We start from the raw sequence: 26006 nt of genomic DNA on the forward strand, positions 1-26006 counted from the left end.
CGGCGTGCAAGGATTGGCGACGTGTGCACCGCAACGTGGAGGCATAAATTAGGGCCTTAAGCCTGATTTATGCCTCTACGTTTGATCTCGCGTTAATGACCGGCGTAGATCACATGATCTACGCGAGCCATGAATTTTAAGTGCCGTGTAGCTTGTGCGGTGCACACGTCGCCAATCCTTGCACGCCGCAGATGGCGGGGGGTAGCTCGCTCGTGATTGGTCCGTTCGATGGCGTACTCGGCTAAGTTTTGGCGAGTTTATGGCCGACACCGGTGCAAATTGGCAATAAATAATTGCTACGGTGATGAGCTTACTCTCCCCCCGGCTTTGTTTCGGGATTCTGAATTAAATTGAACTTCCTGAATTTGTCATAAAATGCAGAGGAATCTCCACTCTGTGGCATCCCAGCCGTAGCAACAGCGGTGAAACTACAGCAGGCACCGATGTGTATTGTGATGTGTATTGCGCACAAGTTGGAAGGCAAACGCACGAGCGGAGCTCCGCCGTGACGTCTCCACGTGAGCCTCAAGCAGAAGTATACTGAGGCCTTTAGCCTCTGACCTGGGGCTTGAACGTAACTTCAGGACTAAGTTGTGTTACTGACGTCTGGCTCAACAGTTTGGTGCATTTACATTGCCATTGTTCACAAACTCCAAAAAGAGGCGCACATCTTAAGCCCCGATGACACGCTTCCAGTAACAATTTCAAAATAAAAGTGCTACAATGCATTGATCTACATATACTACTTGGTAAAGTAAGGTTTATTTTGAAATTTGGTTTCTCACAGCCCCGTGTACTGTCATGCATATACTGCCGTTAGCTTGACTATGACTATCTCAGCGGCTAGCCGAGGCAGAAATGTCGTTTCAGCCCTAGTATTAATAATCGTTTTTGTACAATTATGCCTATTTTGTAATCGTGGAGGGTAATAATCGAAATCATAATTGAATTTCGATTTATTGCACAGCCCTACCTTTACAAGTGGAAAATTTTTTTGCCATGTGTGATGAGTGTGTCAAGCTCAATGTTTTTTTTTTTTGGGTGAATGTTAAGATCTGGAAAAATCAGCGTCCTTTTTTATTTTTAGGCAATGAGTTGCCCTGATTGGTATTTTCTGTAAAAGTATATATACACATCATTGCTCGTTGTACTCATTGCACAATGTTGCTTTTATTGTCCATAGAGGATATTAAAAATAAATAAAACAAAATAAAAAAGTACATAGGTTTGGATTGGTCTGATGCCAGTGAATATTTTTAGTGGTGTAAAGTAAAATAATATTTATAAATGACTTAGTTATCACACTTAGAATGAGTTTACAAATTTTGTACAAAATACCATATGTGGGGTATTTTTTTTTATGCCTCAAGGGCTAGGTGGCGCTGTATTTATAACTGAATGTTGTCTTAGAGATACCTTCAGGCCATGACTATAAATATACATGTCAAGTTTGGGATTTTTTGGAGTATGTACCGGGGAGTTATTAAGCATATTCTTCATTCACGATATTACTATTATTGTCCATCCATCCATTTTCTTGACCGCTTATTCCTCACAAGGGTCGCGGTGGGTGCTGGCGCCTATCTCAGCTGGCTCTGGGCAGTAGGCGGGGGACACCCTGGACTGGTTGCCAGCCAATCGCAGGGCACACAGAGACGAACAACCATCCACACTCACAAGCACACCTAGGGACAATTCGGAGCGCCCAATTAACCTGCCATGCATGTCTTTGGAACGTGGGATGAGACTGGAGTACCCGGAGAAGACCCACGCAGGCACGGGGAGAACATGCAAACTCCACCCAGGAATGGCCGAAGCCTGGACTCGAACCGGAGTCCTCAGAACTGGGAGGCGACGTGCTAACCAGTCATCCACCGTGCCGCCCTACTATTTTTGTCTAAATCAAAATTAAATAAAACAAAATAAAAAGTACGTATGTTTGGGTAGGTCTGATGCCAGTGAACATTTTGAGTGGTCGAAAAAACATTTCCCCACCGAGATTCGAACCGGGACTTGCGTTTTTCTAAAATTACCCGCTGTAAATTTCCCAGAGGGAGCCATCCCAAAGGGATCAATAAAGTCAAGTCTAAAGCCTAATTTATGCCTCCACGTTTGCTCTCGCATTGATGAACGCCGTAGGTCACATGATCGACGCGAGCCATGAATTTTAAGTGCCGCGTCGCTCGTGGCCGGCTGCGGTGCACACGTCGCCAATCCTTGAACGCCGTAGATGGCGGGGCGTAGCTCGCTTCTGATTGGTCCGTTCGATGGCGTTTTTCTTTTTTTTCTCTCTCTCTCCCCGCCCCCCGCCCAGATAGTTTCCGTGAAGGCAACTGGCGGCGCAAATCGACTTCCTGCTCGGAGACCACGGCTGTGCATGTGGATATGTGCCTGGGACGAGAGGCGGAAAACAACAATAACTTTAAAAAAAAAAAAAAAAACTGTTCGCTAAGCGCATGGCTGTTGTGTTTTGGCGAGTTTACGGCCGACACCGGTGCAAATTGACAATAATTAATTGCCACGGTGATGAACTTACTCTCCCCCCGGCTTTGTTTCGTGTTTCTGAATTAAATTAAACTTCCTGAATCCGTCATAAAATGCAGAGGAATCCCCTCACTGTGGCGCCCCAGCCATAGCGACAGCGGGACTTGGTGTGAAACTCCAGCAGACACAGATGTGTATTGCGCACAAGTCGGAAGGCAAACGCACGAGCGGAGCTACGCCGTAACGCCTCCACGCGAGCCTCTCGCAGAAGCATACTGAGGCCTTTAGTCTAAGTCAAGTATACTTACCAGGTGAGCTAAGTAACTTGGTAGAAGTGAGAGCGAGTTGCTTTATTTGTCTTTCAAAGTGTCATCTGATGCTGAAAGGTATCAGAGCTGATTGGGGACACATGCATTGAATAGTGTCAGTATAACGCATTTCCTGATATGATAGTTGGTGTACATTGATAATCACTTGGCATATTTGCCACGGATACGTTTGCAATGTACAGTCGGGAAGTGGTTTTGAACCTGCAACCTCTTAGTTACTGTACAATGCACTCTCCCAACTGCGCTACTGAGCAGTATCAGAGAGCTGGTAACGATTGTCAGTTGTATGTATGGAAGTGGGTATGGAAAATGGAACTTGGAAAAAATTCAGTGTCAGTCCCATTGAAAATTAATGGGGAAAAGTTGATATTGACCATTAAATTGTGCGAGTACTTGTAAGTAATGTGCAATCAGACGATATTTACCCAATGCTTTCAGCATTCCCACAATAAGTATAATAATAAAGGTTAGAAACAACATAATAAAAAACTAACAAAAATGAAAATTCCAAAGCTGGTACAGTGTCCCTAATAAAACACGGTACCTGTATCAGCTTGTGCTTCAAATCAGCCTGAATGAGCCAGTCGTACAGGGTGACGTGAAACAGCACATCTTGTGACCTCTGAGCCATACTGAAGATCTGTTCAAACTGGAGTGGAAAGAGGTGGTCATTAAAAAAAAAAGAAAAAGAAAAAAAAAAAAAAAGAAAATGTACAGAATCAAACATCCACTCGTCCTCACATGGGCTGTGGCTTCCTCGTTACTCAGCATGTCCGAGACGACAGGGGGCCCTGGCTGCTTTGGGATGAGGCGGGCCTGAGGGGCCGCTTTGCTCTGGTTTAGCAGCTCCTGCATGGTGTCTGTGATGCATTTATAACAGGATAGCCTGCGGGCAGGAGATGAGAAAATGTCAGCGACAAAAGCCATCAACAACTTATTGTCGGTTATTGCAGTGATTTTGGTTGTTTTGATACTGTTTGTGTAAAGTGTTAGGATGCTAACACTCCCGTGTGACATCACGGCAACGTGTGCTAGCGTACTATTTCGGCTAGAATACTATTGAAGAGTCTCACATGACGGTGGTTTATTTGTGGTGAATAATTTAACTACTAAATATAGCCTTTGATGTCAAATAGCTAAATTGTGTACATGCTAGTTTTGATACTGTACGGGTCTCTTCATTCGCAGTACTTTTCTGCCATCATGTGTCCTCTATAAGAAATTACAATAGAGAGGTAATTTCCGCGACATGAGTGGAGAAGTTTCACAAAAACAAGAAAGAAATTTTTTTTAAAAATTGTGAAGTGGGGCCACATTAGGTGAAATGCGCGCAGGGTTTTAATTATAGTTTTGGAATTTACATTTTAGTTATTTTTGGTTTTGTTTTGAGTTTTTTTTTATTATTATTTAGTTAGTTTTAATTAGTTTTCAGGGTGGTTCTCTTAGCTTTTGTTATTTAATAAATGCTTAGTTTTCATTTAGTTTTAGTTAGTTTCAGTATTAGTTTAAAAAAAATGTGTATTACTTGTGTGAAATATAAATCCCACTATGGTAAAAATAATTCCACTTCAAAATCACATTTATAATCATCCCCAAAGGCTTATACATTAAATTAATTACCAATTACCAAAGATTAAAACAAAGAACATTTTCACTGTAATTATAGTTATAGTTTTGTAAACTTAAAATGCAGTTTCAGTTAGTTTTTGTTTTTAAAAAAACATTTTCGCTTTTATTTTATTTCGTTAACAAAAATGTTTATTGAATTTTAGTTTTAGATTTTTCGTTAGTTTTGGTTAACTAAAATAAGCTTGCAGTGGGGGAACACTGAAATAATGATATCATCTCAATTTTTTTATTTTATGAATGTCAACAGGTGATACAAGTTAATTGTAGTGGAAATGCATTTAATCGTTCTGCCTGTCACTATACATTGCTGCATGGATAAACAGCATCATCAAATAATTTTAGGCTCAATTAAGGAAAATCGGCTAATTTTATGACCAATCTCACCTTTTCTGGTAGGCCTGCTCTCCCTCCTGGTCCGCCTGACGCTTTCCTCTTATGTAAAAAAGAGGGCCCAGCTTTTGAGGGTCTCTCTTGTCAGCCTCCGTGAGGCAGAGCTCGAGGACGCCCTCGTAGAAGCGCTCTGAAATACAGCACAATTGCTGCCAATTAAACGCCGTGAGCGGTGATAACGGCAGTGTCAAGTTACACGCTACCTTGTCTGTACTGGGAGCAAACCAGCGGCAGGTCCATGTCCTGGCTGATCTGCTTGTAGAGACGCAGTGACTCTTGCAGCGTTTTCTCTTTATCGACTTTGTTCTGGATCTGGTTGGCGCTCTGCAGCAACTCTTTAGCCTTCGTAGAAGAGTACCAACATTTGAAACTCCAAAACGTGCATGATGCAACTATTTGTCGATTTCAAAGGCTAGATGATTACGGAGGACCGAAACTGCCAAGATTAAAAATAAATAAATGACTAAATAAATAAATGACTAAAAGTGAAAATAAAAACGGATATAAAAAATATAATTCAAAAATTAAATCCAAAAAATACAAATGGAAATAAAAACTATAAATATAAATATATCCCTAAATAAATGTAAAAATAATACAAAAATAAAAAATGATACAAAAAAATAAAAGATACAAAATAAACATAAATATAATTAATAAATAAAAAAACACTGCTCTCACATTTATTTTGTGCTACAGACGCTCTGCCAGGTCAAAATGTTATTCAAATGAGGGGGCGGTCCTCAGCGTGTCTTGAGTTGGACTCCGCTGTTGCAAACTGCCTGTCATTGGTCGACTGAGCGGCTCGGCGAACAAGGAAGTCTCGCCGGCTTGCATTGGAGAGCACCTGCAGCATTTTTTATTTATTGATTTATATTTAATTCACCAGTCCACATGTGTTTTGTGAATTTGGAGAAGGCATTCGACCGTGTCCCTCGGGGAGTCCTGTGGGGGGTGCTTCGGGAGTATGGGGTACCGAACCCCCTGATACGGGCTGTTCGGTCCCTGTACAACCGTTGCCAGAGTTTGGTCCGCATTTCCAGCAGTAAGTCGGATTCGTTTCCAGTGAGGGTTGGACTCCGCCAAGGTTGCCCTTTGTCACCGATTCTGTTCATAACCTTTATGGACAGGATTTCTAGGCGCAGCCGAGGCGTTGAGGGGGTCCGGTTTGGTGGCCTCAGCATTGCATCTCTGCTTTTTGCAGATGATGTGGTGCTGTTGGCATCATCAAGCCGTGATCTCCAACTCTCACTGGAGCGGTTCGCAGCCGAGTGTGAAGCGGTTGGGATGAGGATCAGCACCTCCAAATCCGAGACCATGGTCCTCAGTCGGAAAAGGGTGGCGTGTCCTCTCCGGCTCGGGAATGAGATCCTGCCCCAAGTGGAGGAGTTTAAGTATCTTGGGGTCTTGTTCACGAGTGAGGGCAGGATGGAGCGGGAGATCGACAGGCGGATCGGTGCAGCGTCTGCAGTGATGCGGACTCTGTATCGGTCCGTCGTGGCGAAGAAAGAGCTGAGCCAAAAGGCAAAGCTCTCGATTTACCGGTCGATCTACGTTCCGACCCTCACCTATGGTCACGAGCTGTGGGTCGTGACCGAAAGAACGAGATCCCGGATACAAGCGGCCGAAATGGGTTTCCTCCGCAGGGTGTCTGGGCTCTCCCTTAGAGATAGGGTGAGAAGCTCGGTCATCCGGGAGGGGCTCAGAGTCGAGCCGCTGCTCCTCCGCGTTGAGAAGAGCCAGTTGAGGTGGCTCGGGCATCTGGCTCGGATGCCTCCTGGACGCCTCCCTGGAGAGGTGTTCCGGGCATGTCCCACCGGCAGGAGGCCCCGGGGAAGACCCAGGACACGCTGGAGAGACTATGTCTCTCGGATCCCGCCGGAGGAGCTGGTGGAAGTGGCTGGGGAGAGGGAGGTCTGGGTTTCCCTCCTAAAGCTGCTGCCCCCGCGACCCGACCTCGGATAAGCAGAAGAAGATGGATGGATGGATGGATGGATTTAATTCTTTTTATTTATTTATTTTGACATTTATTTTTATATTTATTTTTTGGGATCTCGTTTCTTATTTTTGTCCTCATTTTTACTTTTATCTATTTTGGGATATATTTATATTTTGTTGTTTTTATGTCCATTTATATTTATTTTTTAATTTAACTTAATTATATCTTTATATTAGTTTTTACTCTCACTTTTTGTCATTATTTATTTACTTAGTCATTTATTTATTTTTAATTTTGGCAGTTTTGGTCCTCCATAGAGGATCGCCGGAGTAGTTGAAGTGACAATTCCAATTCAGTTTTTTATTGCGCATCACCCGGCAACAACCAGCAGAGGGGGCCAACTACACTAGACCCACCTGGCTGTAAACCCAAACAGTAAACAAGAAAAGAAAAGCTAACTTGAAATCTATTGGCTCCGCCACATACCTTAGAGCAGACGCTGTCGTCTCTGCTGTAGATCAGCGGGCAGACGTCCCGCAGGTGATTACTGACGGCGTCCACAGAGGCGTTATCTTTGATGTAGACATTGATGAGCCCCGTGATCAGGGCTCCCAAAAACTCCTTTCCCAAGATCACCGCATCCATGAAACTCACTTCCTTCATCTGCTCCTGGAAATCCTACAACGAGCGGTTGGTTGTGTGAGATATTACGAGCGTACGTGTGGTGTTTGTGCAAACGCTACCTTGGGCAGTTCTGACATTATGTGGCTGAACTGGTGATCGCAAAGGAGTTTCCAGAGCTTCAGGGTCTGATAGGAGTGATGCACTAGCGCCTGGATGCTTTTCAGGGACTCTTTCTCACGGGCCTGAGAATTGCCTGGAAACAATTAGAAAATTACAGTAAGATAAAGTGATTGATTGGGTTTGTTGTTGGTTTAGTTACATGGCAGTAAGGGAGGAAACTGGCTCTTTAGCAACGAAACTGTCTAGATTGTCCAAACTCACGGTTATCGTTACTCAGAAGCCACTGGACAGGCTGATCGCTGGTGGCGCCTGGCGCCCTAAGTCCCGGCAGTCTTTGTTGCAGGTTGCCATGAGAACAGAAGTTACAAATGGATCAGAATCAACATAGTATGTCCACTAGGGGTGTTAAAAAAAATCGATTCGGCGATATATCGCGATACTACATCGCGCGATTCTCGAATCGATTCAATAATAGGCAAAATCGATTTTTTTTTTTTTTTTTTTTTTTTTTTTTTTTTTAGGATTCACACCTTAAGCATGGAAGAATGTTATATGAACGGAACATTAAGCCTTAATATTTTATTTTAATGCTGTTTAAACATGAAACAGATTACAACCTCTATAAGACTGAAATTTCAGATAAATAAATAATACATTTTCATATAAATCTTACACTCTACAAGCTTACTGATTAGTATTTTCTAAATTTGAATGAAAAAAAATCGCAACAATCGACTTATAAATTCGTATCGGGATTAATCGGTATCGAATCGAATCGTGACCTGTGAATCGTGATACGAATCGAATCGTCAGGTACGAGGCAATTCACACCCCTAATGTCCACAAGACATTTTTCTTTCAGTCTATTTTGAAGTTTACACCATAGTTACTCTATGATATTGTTTGAGGTGTGTGTAGAAGGAAATGTTAACTTCCATGTCTTACCTTGCACCTCTGAGAGACGAGGGACTAAACTGGACGTTTTTGTCCAGAAACTCCTTCAATTTGTAGAGCTCCAGAAGGACCGACTCCAGATGAGAAGAAGCAACGCTGCTTTCCAGCTGTGATATGATAAGTTTTCATCGTAACACGTTATGAAAATTGACTTATGTATGTACGCTAACGATTTTTTTTTTTTTTTGCACTTGTCAGTCTCTAATTTGACTACAAAAAGACACTAGGTTTGATGCTACTCCCTTTTTCTTCTTTAAATGAGTGGAAAAGTAATTTTAGTGTTACAAGTAGTTGCTAAATGTGCTGTCAGTCTTTATTCTTTGTGTATTATGATGGACGATTATCAGAGCATTACTGGGAAATGTACATTTTGAAAGAAAAAAAAAAAAAAAAAGCAAAATGATACTTACAATACTGACAGTCCGACTTTCTTTGTTGATGGTTTTCTGCACTGCTAGGCTCCCATCCCAAATGTTTCTGGAGAAGAAGGAAGAATAATTCACACTGGTTTGACATGCGGATGCCACATACTGATCATTATCGGGTGGGGGTCAGACATACTCACCCGAGAATACGAGCCAAGTAGATACAGACGCCGTTGTGCTTCGCGGAGAAAATCACCTCTGGGCCAGCTGACATCGGCGTAATGGGGGCAGACCCCAATTGCGTTGGAGCAACGGTCGTGGCCAGGGTTGGGGGGGAAAATGCCATGTGGATGGGACAAATCAATCATACTAGAGCTGTCAAAATCAATCGATTCATCAATAAGTATTCAATTATCAAATTAAATCAACAATTTTATTAATCGTTTGGAGACATTTTTTTTTTTTATTTAAAATTGACCAAATATGCTGATTTCAGCATATCAAGAGTAATTGTTCACTGATTTCTGTAGTCCTGGATGAAAGAAGACTGATTATCGTCGTGTTTAATCAAAATAAGACATTTGCAAACATCTGTTTTTACTTTGGAAAACAATGAAGAAAAATTACTTTTATATACTGAAATAAGAGGACTTGGACAATTTTAAATAAAAAATGGCTACAAACAATTAGTTGATTATTAAAACAATTGTCAATTTGATAATTAATTACTTGTCGATTAATCTTGACAGCGCTACAAAACAGTACTTGAATATGCGGCACTAAAAATTCTACCTGGTTCAACATGGCTGGATGGTGACAAAGCTATAGATAACCTCATCCGTGCCTCGCCTCCATATCTGATGACACAAACATACAGTTAACAATACAGGGGCTCCTGGTTGGTTGTATCTTTGTGTTATCAGACCTGAAGAAGGCTCTGGTGGCCCACACCGAGACCTCTCTGTTACAAGCGGCGTTAGAACAAGCCAAGATCAAGGCTGTGGCGCAGGCCTGCTCCTCCTGAACAAACCAGAAGCATATGTAAGTTTAAACAGAATCAGCTAGCGCCATGGTCTCCCGCGTCAAAGAATGAAGTTTTTACCCGGTGCAGCTTGAAGAAGCACTCGATCTCCCTGCTCTCTCCTCCCACGCAGCTTACCAGCAGGTGACGGAGCTGCTCCACAGGACTGAGCTTATGGAAGATGTGACACCCCTACCGAAGAGCGGCAATCTTGGCGTTAGCATTCTTAACCGGGAGTTGACATTGCGTCTCGTGCGGAAAGTGAAACCTTTGCTGAAAGGATGACAAATTTCTGCGGGGCGATGCTGTGCTGCAGGGCCATCACGGGCATGTCGCTGACAGGGATCAGGTCCCTGTTCAGGGGAGTACAAATCTTGTTTCCCTTCTCCTCGATAGCGCTTATAGCCCACGTGTGTCCATCGATATTAGAAATCATCTGGGAGGGGGGGTGGGGGGGTACTTCATTATATATGCTAAATAAGGTGGAGGCACCATATGTGATCTCTGCAGCTTGCTTTTTATTGTCAAAAAATAAAATAAATAAATAAAAATGCAGTGGAGTTATATCTTCCCATGGAAGGAAGCATCATATTTTCTTAGGATGGAACCCAGAATGTATCTCACTCTGCTTCATCTATCCTTCCTTCCTTTCTTTAGTCTTTCCTCTGGTCTCTAGAGGTCTCTTTAATTTGTTGGAATTTAGATGTTCCTGGGGTTGGTGAAAGATTCTGGTTTGTCTGATCGGTGCTGGTTTTCGCTTTGTTTCATCTTTCTTTTCTCTGATCCTTCCTCTGGTCTTCTGACAACTTCATGACTGGCGGGACTGAAGTATTCGGTTAAGGTGAAGGGTATGGGATTTTTAACAGGTTTCAGGTAAATTAATGACCAAAAACTCACGCGCATACACAAAAAAAGAGAGATCAATGATGATGACATGTTGAATCAGTAAGACTACCGAATGAACAATACTGAGCTCTCACTTAAAAAAAAAAAAGGTATGTAACACAGAGGCAGCAGATGCAATGAAAACAGCAAAGGCCCCAGAATTGAACCCTGTGGAACACCATAGGAGAGTGGGGCAGTGCGGGACTCAGAGCAACCAAGGCTAACAGGAAGGGTTCTGTAAGTCAAATAGGATCTAAACCACTCAACCAATTTTTTTTTGTATCTTACCGTTTTCTTGAAATTTACTGTTTACATGAATTTAAAAGCATTTTGTTACATTTATGAAAGAATAAAATAGAATAGAGTAGAATTCAACTTTACTGTCATTGCACTGTCACAAGTTCAGAACAACGAAATGCAGTTTGCATCCATCGAGAAGAGCTTTAGCAAAAATAAATTATATATTTTAAAAATAAGATATAAACAGTATATACATTGCAGGCTATAAATATGTATGCAGTATTGATAAACAGCTAAATAATTATAATTGTATATGACTATCTCTACTACAGTATTTACAGATATTTATTTATAGTAGTGCAATTATGATCAGGAGACAGTGTTCAGGAGTCTTAACAGCAGTGGGGAAGTAGCTATTCTGATATCTAGTGGTCTAAAGCCTGGTTCACACGGCAGGAGAATTGCCCCGATTTTAGCCCCGAATTTCCCCTCCCGACAATCGTAAGGACGCGCCGAGACGCAAGCGATAATCTTCACAGATAATCCTGCCATGTGAATTGTCACCACACACAGCGCCTCCCGATATCGGCGCTCGGAAGTACCCGACTTGAAATCCGGCATATCAAACATGTTTGATTTTTTTGGCCCAGTTTCGCTCTGCGCAGCAGGTTGACAGTGACGTGCAGCCAATCAGAAAGCGAGCCAGCGAGGAAGCCGGTGGGGAATCCAAAATCAAAACAGCCATGAGTCATCAGAAAGTCCGTGCTCGCGCTATTACACTCTTTTTATTTAATTTTTTTTTAATTATTTGTGTGTTTTTTTTGTTTTTTTTGTTTTTTTAAAAGACACGCACACACATTCTCCACAAATAAACGAGGTCTCCGGATGGGACGCCAACCCGCGCCGCCAGCACCGAGCGGAGGACAAGCGATGTCTCGCCAGTGCCCATTTACACTCCTTTAAATAACACCTTTTCTTTTTATGCCGCTTTTTCGGCTGAAAACCAGGATCCACTCATGTTGACGACTCGGAAGCCACGTTTAATCTCGAGAGGTTTTGCAAGACTTCCCGTCACATTCTTGAATGAACTCGGCTCGTGTGGAGTGTGTTGATTGTGCAGTGTGGCCGCACACAACACACGGTATGTTCAAAATTGGAACTCCCGTGATTTTATCTCTTCACGTGTGGTGTCTGTCAAAGATTGGAAATCGGCCGACAATTTTAAAATCTTGCAGTGTGAACCAGACTTTAGTCCGAAGGCTCCTGTAATACCTTCCAGAGGGCATGAGGGTAAAGTATCCATGTGCTGGATGACTGGAGTCTTACGTGACTTATTGAAATTTACAATTCAGAATGTTTTTAATTATTATTTTTAATTATTGAATTACTCATGAAAACATTTTCATCTTTTCCATGCTGATGTCAATGTTTGTGTAACACTTAAATCATTATAACACCTGTTATTTCAATAAATAAATAATTTAACCAGTTACTGTCTTTGCAAAATGTTATTTGGAATTTAAAGTTTGTGGATTTTTTTAATGATGTCCTTGTTATTTAAGAATAATTCATGTTCTATAATTAATCAATATCGGCTTGAACTAAGTGAATCAAATCAACTAAAAAAATAAATAAAATAAAAAATAAAAAAATCGAAATTGAATCGAACTGTTGTGAATCAAAATGAAGTTGATACCCATATCCAACAAAACAAAACTGTGCAGTCTACTTTGCCGTTACAATTCCCCTGTACTCCCGAACATTTATTATTGTGTGTATTATTGTGTGTATGTTATTCAGGCTAGTGTGCTAGCTACCGGTAATACGCTTGATGAGCCTAATGTGAAGGTGGCTTCGCCATCCTTCCACTTTTCTCCCCTTTTTGTGGAGAAATATTACACAGGGTTTTTGCAGGAATCACTGTGAAATTTTAGACCTTTTTTAGACTTTTTTTTTTTTTTTTCCATTATGAGAAAAATTTTAGACCAACTTCAAAACTAACTAAAAAAAAAGGCAGGAAAAAAGGCGGTGTCACATATTTGATTCTCAAAACCATGTCAACATGTATTGGTTTTAAACATGTCGAAGTACACCAAAACCATACAACATATACAATACAATAAACAATATTGACAATGACCAACCTGAGATGAACTTCAATTCTCAAAACAATGTACATAAGGACTTCCGGTGGCGCGATAGACAAGATGGCCGCGTAGTGACTGAGCTCCGGGTATCAGCCGCAAATTTGATAATAATTCAAAAGTTTTACTCGTCGAAACGAATTTATTTTGTTGCCATAAAGAGTGGGGATAAAAGCAAGAAGAAAGGTTATGGACTACGACACAATGTTGAGCGAGAAACCGAAGGAGAAGCTGCGCCATGTGATAGCGTAGTGAATCAAGATGGAGCCCCGAAAGGGAACGAAACTCTGGATTCAATTCGTGAAGTGATGAGCGAGGTTATGACATCGGGGATGGCTTCGCTTCAAGCCGAACTCAAAAAAGACCTTACTGACTTCCGAGCATGTTTTCGAGAAGATATTAAAAAAACAAATGGAGGAGCTCACCGCGGAGGTAAACCGGAAGATAAACGAAGTGACAAATCGAGTCGAGGGGACGGCTAAACGTGTCGGAGAAGTGGAGAAAAGTTTAGCCGACATGGAGAAATGGGACATTGGTGTCAAAGAGACTCTCACCCAACTTCTTACCAACCAACGGGCTCTAAAGGAGAAAGTGGCGGATTTGGAATATCTGAATCTACGGTATACCCGAGGATGCTGAGGGTACATCCACTGTGGCTTTCATTGAAAATTTTCTCAAGTCGGAGCTGGGAGCCGAAAGTGACCCGGACTTGGGAATTGAACGCGCACATCGTGCTCTGGCCCCCAAGCCTCCATCGGGTGCCCCCCCTCGTTCCATGGTGGTTCGCTTCCTTCGGTTCTCAGTGAAAGAGCAGATTCTTCGAGACGCATGGAGGAAGAAGCTTCGGATTCAAAACAAACCAGTATATTTTGATCATGATTATGCTACGGAAGTACAGAGCAAACGGAAGCAATATATCCCCGTAAAGAAGGCGTTGGAAGACAAGGGCATACGTTTCCAAACCCCCCTAACGAAGATGCGAGTCTTTTTTGACACTGGCACCGTCATGTTCAATAACGCGAGGCACGCGGCGGAGGACCTGCGGAGACGAGGATTCGAGGTGGCCGAAATTGCCGGCGGATCAGAAGAGGAAAGCGTGTCAGAGGAGACGCTGGCTCGACTTCTACCTTGGGAGTCAGCCAAGACCCAGCATGCGGGAGGGAGACAGCGGTTCCGGCGACAAATTCGGGAGAAGCTCAGTGAGTACCGCAGAATGGGGCCCGAGCCCTCAGCGGGGGATGAATGAGACACCCGATTGGAACTTCCCACTACTGGACAACTACCATACCGGCGATATGAGAAGGCTGATACCTGTGGATTAATGTTCACGCCACAAGATGTTTTTTTTTTTTTCTCTACAGAGGGCCCCCACTTTGTGGCAAGACCCCTCACAATTAGAAGCGACATGTTAGCTTCCCGGTTGGAAGTTCTGTTGTTTGATTGTTTTTCTTTGTTTTTATTTTTTCTCCTTTTTATTTGGTTTTGTTGGTCCGAGATGTTACAAGTGCAATGTTTCAAAGGTAAGAAAAATGTCTTATCAATATTATAACATTCTCTCTTTGAATGTAAATGGGTTGAATAATCCCATCAAGTGAAGTAAAATGATAGCTAAAGTAAAAAAGGAGAAAGCCAGTGTATTATTTTGGCAGGAAACTCATTTATCTGATGGTGAGCATGATAAATTAAAGAAGATGGGCTTTAGAAACTCCTTCTTGTCATCATATAAAAATGGTAAAAAGAGGGGTGTTGCTATACTGGTGGCAAATAATGTTAAATTTGAGTTTATATCTCAAATCAATGATAAGGAAGGTAGATATGTCTTAGTAAAAGGAAAAATTGACCAAAAAGAAGTGACTTTGCTCAATGTATATGCCCCCCCTAAAAGTGATATATTGTTTTTTAGAAGGGTTTTCGATCTGATTGCAACAGAAACATATGGCACTCTTATCTGTGCTGGAGATTTTAACATACTTTTGAACCCGCAATAGGATACATCTAATAGAAAAAGGGGAAAGAATTCAACTGAAAAAAAATTTAACAGGATGATGAAAGAACTGGGTTTGATTGATGTCTGGCGGGTCACACAGGGGTCCAACCCAGGGTACACGTTCTATTCTGCACGTCATGCAGCCTATTCTCGACTGGACTATTTTTTTTGTGCTGAATAGGGATTTACATAGAATTAGAAATTGTAGAATAGGTCAGAGGGACCTCTCAGATCATACAGGTGCTTATCTGACATTACATCTTGATAGCAAACAACGGAAAACTATGTGGAGACTCAACACTGGGATGCTTAATGACCACGCCTTTATACAGTAAATGGAAAACGACCTTGCCCTGTATATGAAGGACAATGATACAGGGGATGTAGGCCCAAATATCTTATGGGATGCAGCCAAAGCTGTACTTTGGGGGTTAGCTAATAGCAAGGATGTCTGCACTGCGAAAGGCAAAAACTGAAAAATTGACTAAATTACAGGTAAAATTGAGAGATTTGGAGGAAGCAAATATTGTCGGAAAGAACCCCAAAGTGGTACTCGAAATTAGAAATGTTAAACAGGAAATAGATAAAATATTAAGTGAAGAGGTAGAGAAAAATATAAGTTTTATGAAACAACGATACTATGAAGCGGGCCCTAGGGCAACTAGATTGTTAGCATGGAGACTCAAAAAACAACAGGCTGAAAATACAATTTATAGTATTAGAGATCCGGTAACAAATAAAATGACTAATTGTCTGGAGGGAATACAAAGTGCATTTGAAACTTATTACAAATCTTTATATTTCCAGGCAAGCCAAAATGATGAACATCCAATAATTGAATTTCTTAATTCATTAGACTTACCTACATTAGGTACAGAAATTAACGATAACCTTATATCCCCAATAACAAGGGATGAAATAAATGATGCTATTTCAAATTTAAATTCATCCAAATCATGTGGGTTGGATGGTTTCCCCCCGGCATGGTATAAGTTAATGAGAGAACACCTGCTTCCTCTGCTGGAGCCTTGTTTTAATTATGCCTTAAAGGAGGGCCCCATCCTTCCCTCTTGGAGAGAGGCTTTCATATCAGTGATTCCAAAAGAGGGAAAGGACAAAACGGAATGTAAAGGTTATAGACCGATCAGCGTCCTGAATATTGACTATAAATTGTATGCCACCATTTTAGCAAAAAGACTGCAAAAAGCGATGCCACGGTTAATAGATGAGGATCAAACTGGATTTATAAAAAACAGGCAGACTCAAGACAACGTAAGGAAGGCCTTACATTTAATAGAACAGATCCATAAAAATCAAATGGATGCTGTCGTCCTCATCTTAGATGCGGAAAAAGCATTTGATTCCATTGGGTGGGAATTTTGTACTTGGTCATGGACAGATTTCATTTTTGTAGAGAATTCATAGGATGTATACAGGGTCTCTATACCTCCCCTACAGAAAGAATAAAGGTTAATGGAAGTCTCTCAAATTCAATACATTTACAACGTGGATGCCGACAAGGTTGTCACCTTAGTTCTAGCCTTTTTAATTTATTTATCGAACCATTAGCCCAAGCAGTTCGCCAAGAGACGGGATTGAGAGGTATCCCAATAAGAGGGGAAGAATATAAAATAAGTCTGTATGCGGATGATGTATTAATTACATTAAGGAATCCTCACTTAGGCCTGCCTCTACTAATGACAATGTTGGAAACTTATGGAAAATATTCTGGTTATGTCCTAAATATTCATAAGACAGAGGTTATGGTGTTTAATTATGCCCCGACACAGGACCGTTTTACAAAATTTTATTTCAAATGGCAGTCGATTCAAATTAACTACTTGGGAGTGTGTTTACCCAAAGATTTTTCACAGTTATTTGAAGTCAATTACATGAGTATTAATAAGACAATATATGATGATCTAAATAGGTGGAGCTTGCTCCCTCTTGATTTTGGCAGTAGAATTAGAACGGTAAAGATGAATATCCTTCCGAGACTTCTGTATCTTTTTTTGTCATTGACGGTAGACATCCCCCCGAGACAATTTAGAGAATGGAATCAACATATTTAACGATTTGTTTGGAATAAGAAATCCAGAGTCAGACTTGCTACCCTCCATCTTCCAGTGGAAAGAGCTGGTATGGCCCTCCCGTCCCTGAGGGATTATTATTTAGCAGCACAGTTGAGACCTCTGGTAAACTGGTGTAACCCACTTTATATAGCTAAATGGAAAACTATAGAGCTGTCTTTGACTGATGTACCAACCCAGGCATTGCTGGGATATGCAGGAATGGTAAACGAAACATTACAAACAACTAGCCAGTGGGTTAATTTTTCACTGAAAGTGTGGGAAGAAGTGGTTAAGAAATTCCACCTCCAGGAACAGATTACTTTACTTAGGTGGCCAGCATATGATTCTGAATTTACACCATCTTTGCTAGACCATAGTTACAGGCAATGGATCTATGGTGGCATTACCTCTATGTGCAGAATTGGCAAAAACTGGGAGCTCAGAAGCTTTGATCATCTATGTCAGAACCATGGGTTAGGCAGGCAGGATTTTTATAGGTACCTGCAGCTCCAAGATTATTTTTATAAAAAATTGAGAGGTCGTGGCCCAGTAGCTCAATCAAAGATTGTCCGTATATTTGTGGATGCTTACGACTCAGCCAGTAGCAAAGGATTAATAAGTAAATTATATAATGGTATTGTTTCATTAAATATGGTCACCACGGACTATGTGAAGCATCGCTGGGAGAAAGAACTGAACATCGAAATAACGGACAACATGTGGCTGGATTCTTGGAAAACAAGTTTCTTCTACTGTCTCCTGGACTTGGAGGGACTTTTGCTGGAAAAACTTAATTCGCTACTTTATTACTCCTAAGTGCAAGTCTAAACAGACTGGTACACAGTTGAGCTGCTGGAGGGAATGTGGAGAGCCTATGGCGGATCACGCTCATATATTTTGGTCCTGCCCCGCCATCCAGTTTTTCTGGAAAGAGGTGGCAGGGATTGTTTCGAGGGTTTTGCATCTTGATATATGTGTGCCCTTTTCAGTTCTTTATCTAGGAATTATACCAGAAAGATTGGAAAAAAGCGATGTTTATCTTTATCGGATTTTTTTGGCAGTTGCCAAGAAGGCTATCACAAAACACTGAATGCAGAAAATCTGTCCCAGTGTGGACCTTTTTGTTAATATTGTAAAACAGATACATGTCTTAGAGCAGATGACATATACTATACGTCTTCAAAAAGATCTGGGTGAAAGACGATGGTAGAAATGGTATGCATACCTGAGCAATGCTGCAGATTGTCTGTAAGGATGTGTCATTTGAGGTATTTTATTTTTGTTTAGGCATTTTTTTGTATTTTTGTTTGGTAACATCTCGGCAAGTATACTTGTCAATTGTATTTTTTAGAGCAGAGATAAATGGGGGCTAATCTGACTATGCTCCACAGTAAATATCAAACTTGGAAACAACTTTACTGATGCCCAACCACCGGTAGATGACATCATTGCCCCATTTTATACGAAATAAACACAGTTTCGGAGTCCATGGGAGAAATGGGTGTATTTTGGCAAACCTACATTTTTCTACTGTCAATTATAAAAGAACGGGACGGGACAAAATGTAGGGAGTCTATTCTGTTGTTTGGTAGATTCGGTTGATATATAATTATTGAACGTAATATCACATGGGTATTAAAATTTTTGAAATTTTCTCAAATGGCTGGCAGTGAATGAGTTTTAAACAGCTTTAATTAAATTGTTGTTGTTTTTTAAATTATTTTTATTATTATTTTAAACGTCCTTACGCTAAATGTTTTAAAGTTTGCTGAATAATGTTTTAATATCACTGTATGTTCTTTTTAGTAAATTTTGTAACCTATTTTCATGTATTTTTCTTCCTCTGAATGTTAACTACTGTTGGTTGATGCTTATGTGTTGCATATCCTTGTGTAACGCAAATTGGGTTGCCTTGTGAATGAAATGTGCTTTACAAATAAACTTGCCTTGCCTTGCCTATACAACCATATTTGCGCCCAAAGTCCCCAACTTTCTATCTTTTTTGCAAACTTTGCAACGAGCCGAGTGTCTATCACCGGCTACCTCATCCAACCAGCTGGAAAAGTCGGGAATTTTGAGCCAGTTCTTGTTGAACTGGCATTTACCCATTTTCTTACCAACTGACTGTCTTCACTTTCTGTTCTGACTAGCTAAAAATAATTGATGGCCTTTTAGAAAGGCATAATCAAACTCTTACAAAATGTTGCTTCAAGTTTAAAAAAAAAAAGACAACTGTGATTGGAAGACTGCACTTGATTGGGCACTCATGGCAAAGAACTCCATGCACAACGTACACGGATATAGTCCTTACCAACTAGTGTTTGGCCAGAATCCAAACCTGCCCTCAGTGCTCACTGATAAACCACTGTGAGCTCCTGGGTAGCTCAGCACATCACAACGCTACATGCAATAAGAAAAGCATTTACAGAGGCTGAATGCCCCGAGAGAATCAAAAGAGCCCTACGCAAACAACTGCGGCCAGGTGACGACAGGTATGATACAGGAGACAAGGTCTACTACAAGAGGATTGACCAGGGGTCGTGATAGGCCAGGATGGTGCTGCTGTATTTGTGAGGCACGGTGGAGCATATGTGCGGGTGCATCATACCAGACTGAGAAAAGTGGATGATCCTCCAACCAAAGATGTGGACATTGACACAGAACAAGGGATGGAAACTGTTGAAAATTCTCCAGCTACAGCAGCAGCAGATCTCAGCGACTCTGAATGTGAGAATGAGGAAGCGATAGAAATGAACAATGGATCTCAAAATGCTGATAATATTGTTGAAACCCCACATGACCCAGAGCCAAATGCAGGAGGCAGTTTTGATCAGTCTTGGATGCCACAACAAGCCCAGTCAAGTTATGAAGGTTTGAAGCTGAAATCTGGCCAAGTGGTTACATGTTAAGATAAACAGAGTGGTCAAAGTTACACCGAAACTGTTCTTAGCAGAGCAGGAAAAGCTACAGAAAGACTGGTACAACTTGCAATTCAGCCAGCCAGAAGAAGAAGCCGGAACAACAGGATCGGTCAATCTTGGAGCAATGGACAGTGTACAGGTGATTCCGACAGAGCAGGAGGAGGCAAGTGCTAACAACACCGAAGATGGCGTCTTGGTAGTGCATGAGGACCCGTTTCTTCCAGCCAAACATGAGGAGATTTCAAGTTGAAAAAAAAAAAAAGAATTTGATGTAGTCACAGATGAAGGTCAGAAATGGTTGTCGTATGTCAAAACAAGTGGCAGGTGAATTCCATGGACATTAAAGCAGCCTTTTTACAAGGCAAGACACTAACAAGGGACATTTACATCCGCCCTCCTCAGGAGGCACAGAGCAAAGGGACTGTCTGGAAGTTAAATAAGTGTGTTTATGGTCTGACAGATGCTTCTTCGTACTGGTACAACAGAGTCAGAGACACCATGCAACAGTTGGGAGCCACTGTGTCAAAAGTAGATCCAGCTGTGTTTTCCTGGTTAGACCAGTGTGGTCAGGTGACAGGAATCCCTGCATCCCATGTAGATGATTTCATTTGGGGGGGCACAGATGCATTTTCCACAAATGTCATCTCTCGGTTGAAAGCTGCATTCCAAGTTGGCAGGGAAGAGAACAGTAACTTTAGTTACCTAGGAATGGAAATACATTCTTTACAAGATGAGATACAGGTACATCAAAGTACATACATAAAACATCTGCAAAGTATCACAATAGATTCTACCTGAGCAACACAACGTGAAGCACCACTGACCGACAATGAAATAGACATGCTCAAATCAGGGATAGGACAATTATTGTGGGTAGCAAGGCAGAGCCGACCAGATTTCATGTGTGACGTGTCTATCTTGGCATCTAACAGTAAACATGCCACAGTTCAAACTTTACATTGTGCAAACAAGCTCGTTAGAAAACTTAAATCAGAGAGTGTCAGGTTGAGGTTTCCGTACCTGAGAGAAAACAGCTCCCTCAAACTTGTAGTGTTCAGTGATTCCTCCCTCAGAAACCTCTCTGATGGTGGTACACAGGGTGGGCATTTAATTATGCTCATGGGTGAAAATGGAAAATTCTCACCCATATCTTGGCAGTCAAAACGCATCAGGAGAGTTGTGCGGAGTACATTAGCAGGAGAGACTCTAGCTCTTGCAGATGGGATTGATAGTGCAGTTTTTCTTGCAACACTGTATTCAGAAATCACAACTGGTAACTGTTCATACTGAAATGTACCCATTGTGTGTGTAACAGACAATCATTCTCTTCTCGATGCAGTCAAATCCACAAAGTCTGTTACAGAGAAAAGACTGCGCCTTGAGGTCAGTAATGTGAAGGAGCTGATGCTCTATGGGACTGTTCAGCAAATTGTCTGGTCAGCTACCAAAGAACAACTTGCCAACTGCTTAACCAAAACAGGGGCACCTGGCCTCTTAAGAGTCCTTAGCGAAGGTGTTTGCAAACTTAAAATTTAAATGTTACTTCTAAATGCTATGTTCTAACTATTGTTTTTCTTGGTTCAATGTATCTTCTGTAAGACGTTCATATTTATATTAACTCATTTGCTCCCAATAACGTGTAAATATGTTTTTTTTTTTTATATATGTTTTAAGTGTCCCAAAGATCTATTTATACGTTTTTTTGTTTTTGTTTTTTTTATGCTTAAGCATACAGAAGGCTTTGTTGCAGCCTCTCAAGAATGGTTGCAGAAATGGTACTTATTACACAAACGGCCAGCAGGTGGCAGCAGAGCAAAGGAGATCAACCAGGGCCATCTAGAAAAAGCTAGATTACTTACAATTTTAAATATATTTGTGAAAACTGATGAAACTTAGCTCTCTTCTAATGCTAATTGCTGCAAAAGGGAAACAGATCGAAACAGACATTTTTTCATGATGAAAGAAGAGACTTTAATCTTTCATTTGGTAGCTTCCATGTTTTTATAGCAATTGAACACAATATTCTGTAGGCCTTGCAAAATCAGTCAAAATCCAGTGAAACAGCTGGGAGCGAACGGGATTGCTTCTGTGAAAATGGCTGGGAGTGAATGAGTGAATGTAGCACTTTATATAAAAAAAAAATAAAAAATAAAAGGGGGGGGGGATTAAGTTTTGTTTTTTTTAGTACAGCACATGTGCGTGAGGTTTTGGAGATACCGCGGGATTTTTCGTTGTTTTTTTTTCTCTCTTTTCTTTTGACGGCTCGCTCTAACGGAAGTTCATTGTTGTTGGACTGGTATTCAATGTGGATGGAAGTAAAGAACTTGTTCTCAAAACAACTGTGGTTATTGAGTTAACATTCTGGTCTGAATACACCCTTACATTAGGGCAAAAGTCCTTTCTGAAATAAAAGTTTCAGCATCGCAATTAACTGGCCACTACTGTGCTAATATGCTTTGGCTAATATCAATAGTGACGTCTTCTGTTGTTTTGGTACACAGTTCAACAAATGTAACAAAAACAAAAAAGTGAATACATACCAACCCAGGTCTGCCAAGTTCGTTGTTCACCACCTGCCTGTTTGTTTGTTTTTGTCCCGGTAGTGTTAGCTTAATATGTTGAGCTCGGGATGTCCACAGACAGTAACAACGATAATTCCCCCCCCTCCTGTTGTAGTATCTCGCGGCAAAACAAGCCGCGGCGCGTCAAATCTCACCAAACATCTCATTTGCACCGGCCCACGTACCTTCGCTCCCGCCCGCCTGAACTACATTGAACTACAATGCAAACGCACCCCCTCAAATGTCTCCTTCACTTTGAGCACGCAAATAATAGAAACAACGCAATACGCACATTTTTTGTTCCATCCATCCATCCATCCATCCATCCTCTTCCGCTTATCCGAGGTCGGGTCGCGGGGGCAGCAGCTTTAGGAGGGAAACCCAGACCTCCCTCTCCCCAGCCACTTCAACCAGCTCCTCCGGCGGGATCCCAAGGCGTTCCCAGGCCAGCCGAGAGACATAGTCTCTCCAGCGTGTCCTGGGTCGTCCCCGGGGCCTCCCACCGGTGGGACACGCCCAGAACACCTCACCAGGGAGGCGTCCAGGAGGCATCCGAACCAGATGCCCGAGCCACCTCAGCTGGCTCCTCTCAACGCGGAGGAGCAGCGGCTCGACTCTGAGCCCCTCCCGGATGACCGAGCTTCTCACCCTATCTCTAAGGGAGAGCCCGGACACCCTGCGGAGGAAACTCATTTCGGCCGCTTGTATCCGGGATCTCGTTCTTTTGGTCACGACCCACAGCTCGTGACCATAGGTGAGGGTTGGAACGTAGATCGACCGGTAAATCGAGAGCTTCGCCTTTTGGTTCAGCTCTTTCTTCACCACGACGGACCGATACAGAGTCAGCATCACTGCAGACGCTGCACCGATCCGCCTGTCGATCTCCCGCTCCATCCTGCCCTCACTCGTGAACAAGACCCCAAGATACTTAAACTCCTCCACTTGGGGCAGGATCTCATCCCCGACTCGGAGAGGACACGGCAACCTTTTCCGACTGAGGACCATGGTCTCGGATTTGGAGGTGCTGATCATCATCCCAACCGCTTCACACTCGGCTGCGAACCGCTCCAGTGAGAGTTGGAGATTACGGCTGGATGAAGCCAACAGCACCACATCATCTGCAAAGAGCAGAGATGCAATGCTGAGGCCACCAAACCGGACCCCCTCAATGCCTCGGCTGCGTCTAGAAATTCTGTTCATAAAAATTATGAACAGAATCGGTGACAAAGGGCAACCTTGGCAGAGTCCAACCCTCACTGGAAACGAATCCGACTTACTGCCGGCAATGCGGACCAAACTCTGGCAACGGCCGTACAGGGACCGAACAGCCCGAATCAGGGGGTTCGGTACGCCATACTCCCGAAGCACCCCCCACAGGACTCCCCGAGGGACACGGTCCAACGCCTTCTCCAAATCCACAAAACACATGTGGACTGGTTGAGCGAACTCCCACGCACCCTCAAGGATCCTGCTGAGGGTGTAGAGCTGGTCCACTGTTCCACGGCCAGGACGAAAACCTCCTGAATACGAGATTCAACTTCCCGACGGACCCTCCTCTCCAGCACCCCCGAATAGACCTTACCAGGGAGGCTGAGGAGTGTGATCCCTCTGTAGTTGGAACACACCCTCCAGTCCCCTTTCTTAAAAAGGGGGACCACCACCCTGGTCTGCCAATCCAGAGGCACTGTTCCCGATGTCCACGCGATGTTGTAGAGGCGTGTCAACCATGACGGCCCCACAACATCCAGAGTCTTGAGGAACTCCGGGCGGATCTCATCCACCCCCGGGGCCCTGCCACCGAGGAGCTTTCCAACCACCTCAGTGACTTCGATCCCAGAGATAGGAGAGCCCACTTCAGTCCCCAGACTCTGCTTCCTCAAAGGAAGACGTGTCGGTGGAATTGAGGAGGTCTTCGAAGTATTCCCCCCCAACCGATTCACGACGTCCCGAGTCGAGGTCAGTAGCACACCATCGCCACTATACACAGTGTTAATGGTGCACTGCTTTCCTCTCCTGAGACGCCGGATGGTGGACCAGAATTTCCTCATTTTTTGTTCCTTCTTTTTCTTTCTGTCTACAGAGCAGACACTTCTCGGAATGTAAGGAGCGGATGCAAGAATTTTAGACTGTGGTAAATTAAATTTTAGACCTAGGATGAAAATATGGCTGTTTTTTTTTTAAGACATTTTAGGCCTAAAATTTAACTTTCTGAATTTGAGACTTTTTAAGACCCCGCGGGCAATGGCTGAGCCAGAGGGGGGGCCGGGGTGGCACGTGCCCCTGTTGAAATGTGATTGGACCCAGCAGACGGCAAATAATTTATATATATATTTTTTAAATCACTCATTCACACGCAAGCTCACTTCATGTAAGCCACATGAGTCACCCAGGGGCAGGAGCGAACCCACGCCAACCGGCACCAAAAGCAAGTGACGGTTCCATTCTTCCACCTGGAGCCCGACGCCAAATGATTGACATCACGGCGCCGGCACAGTGACGTTGCACGCCTGGCCGATGCAGCCTGCCAGCATTTTTTTCAATCAGATGCCTACTAATTTTTATGCCCCTCCTGAACAGTGGCTGGCTCTACTTACGACAAAGCATTATAATCCACCTCACTAGGAGTCTGGAGAAGGAGAATCACCTGTTAAGAGGAGCAGTCTCCTGAGACACCGGCACATCAAGAATGCACGTTGGCATTAGGCTATATCATGTTGGTTTGCCTGTGAGAAGTGAGTGACTGTTTAAAATAATTTTTATGTTCAGATTATGGGTGTCAAAATTATGGCTTTATTATCTCGTTAACTTAAAGTGCCTTTAACGGCACTAGTTTTTTTAACGCTCGATTAACGACCACTCCTTATTTGGAAAGCCTCTACTCAGGGAATTCCAGTCACCACCAGTAGAAACGATGTCCACGTCAAAACTACCCAATAGAAATGCACTGGAGCTAAAATACAGTATTTAAGGGGCAGAATGTAGCGTGGAGGAGCCATTTGGACTGTGTCTCACCACTACCACCCGTGCCTTGCTTTGAAAGAACACACCGAGCACCAAGAGGCGTCCATGGGCACTCTGAAACCCCTCTGAGAGTAAAGAGCCGAATGGACGCTGTCTTGTCAGTTGGAGTGAGCCCAAGCCTATTTATCTTTAGATGTCAGGCATATTTTATTAACAACTCCACAAAATATCTCATTAGGGTGAAAGCGAAAGCGTGTTCGCTGTAACAGTAGAGCGGCCTCAGCTGTGTCATGGCACATCCGAGAGCTTAACAAAATAAAGCAACGTCATGAAAAGGAGTCACTATAACACAATTTAGCAGTAATAAATGAAATGATACT

The 26006-nt window shown here is 42.6% G+C and overlaps 1 protein-coding gene across 3 annotated transcripts in view; it reads right to left on the bottom strand.

Moving 5' to 3' along the window:
- The window catches only part of LOC144033241 (nuclear pore complex protein Nup155-like), a 245897-nt gene that overhangs the window by 186201 nt on the left and 33690 nt on the right, over positions 1 to 26006 (bottom strand). For 2 of the 3 annotated variants that reach the window (XM_077541207.1, XM_077541209.1), the window contains 14 exons: positions 10124 to 10291; positions 9937 to 10047; positions 9760 to 9854; positions 9627 to 9691; positions 9035 to 9101; positions 8880 to 8946; positions 8461 to 8576; positions 7777 to 7847; positions 7515 to 7648; positions 7258 to 7449; positions 5036 to 5174; positions 4827 to 4962; positions 3555 to 3699; positions 3358 to 3462 (listed from right to left, as the gene is read on the bottom strand). In XM_077541207.1, coding sequence (XP_077397333.1) covers positions 3358 to 3462; positions 3555 to 3699; positions 4827 to 4962; positions 5036 to 5174; positions 7258 to 7449; positions 7515 to 7648; positions 7777 to 7847; positions 8461 to 8576; positions 8880 to 8946; positions 9035 to 9101; positions 9627 to 9691; positions 9760 to 9854; positions 9937 to 10047; positions 10124 to 10291 — 1611 coding nt within the window. The remainder of the gene's footprint in view (positions 1 to 3357; positions 3463 to 3554; positions 3700 to 4826; positions 4963 to 5035; positions 5175 to 7257; positions 7450 to 7514; positions 7649 to 7776; positions 7848 to 8460; positions 8577 to 8879; positions 8947 to 9034; positions 9102 to 9626; positions 9692 to 9759; positions 9855 to 9936; positions 10048 to 10123; positions 10292 to 26006) is intronic. The other variant, XM_077541208.1, reaches the window with a different exon arrangement.

This window comes from Festucalex cinctus, chromosome 13, assembly GCF_051991245.1.
Source record: "Festucalex cinctus isolate MCC-2025b chromosome 13, RoL_Fcin_1.0, whole genome shotgun sequence".
NCBI classification, from domain to species: domain Eukaryota; kingdom Metazoa; phylum Chordata; class Actinopteri; order Syngnathiformes; family Syngnathidae; genus Festucalex; species Festucalex cinctus.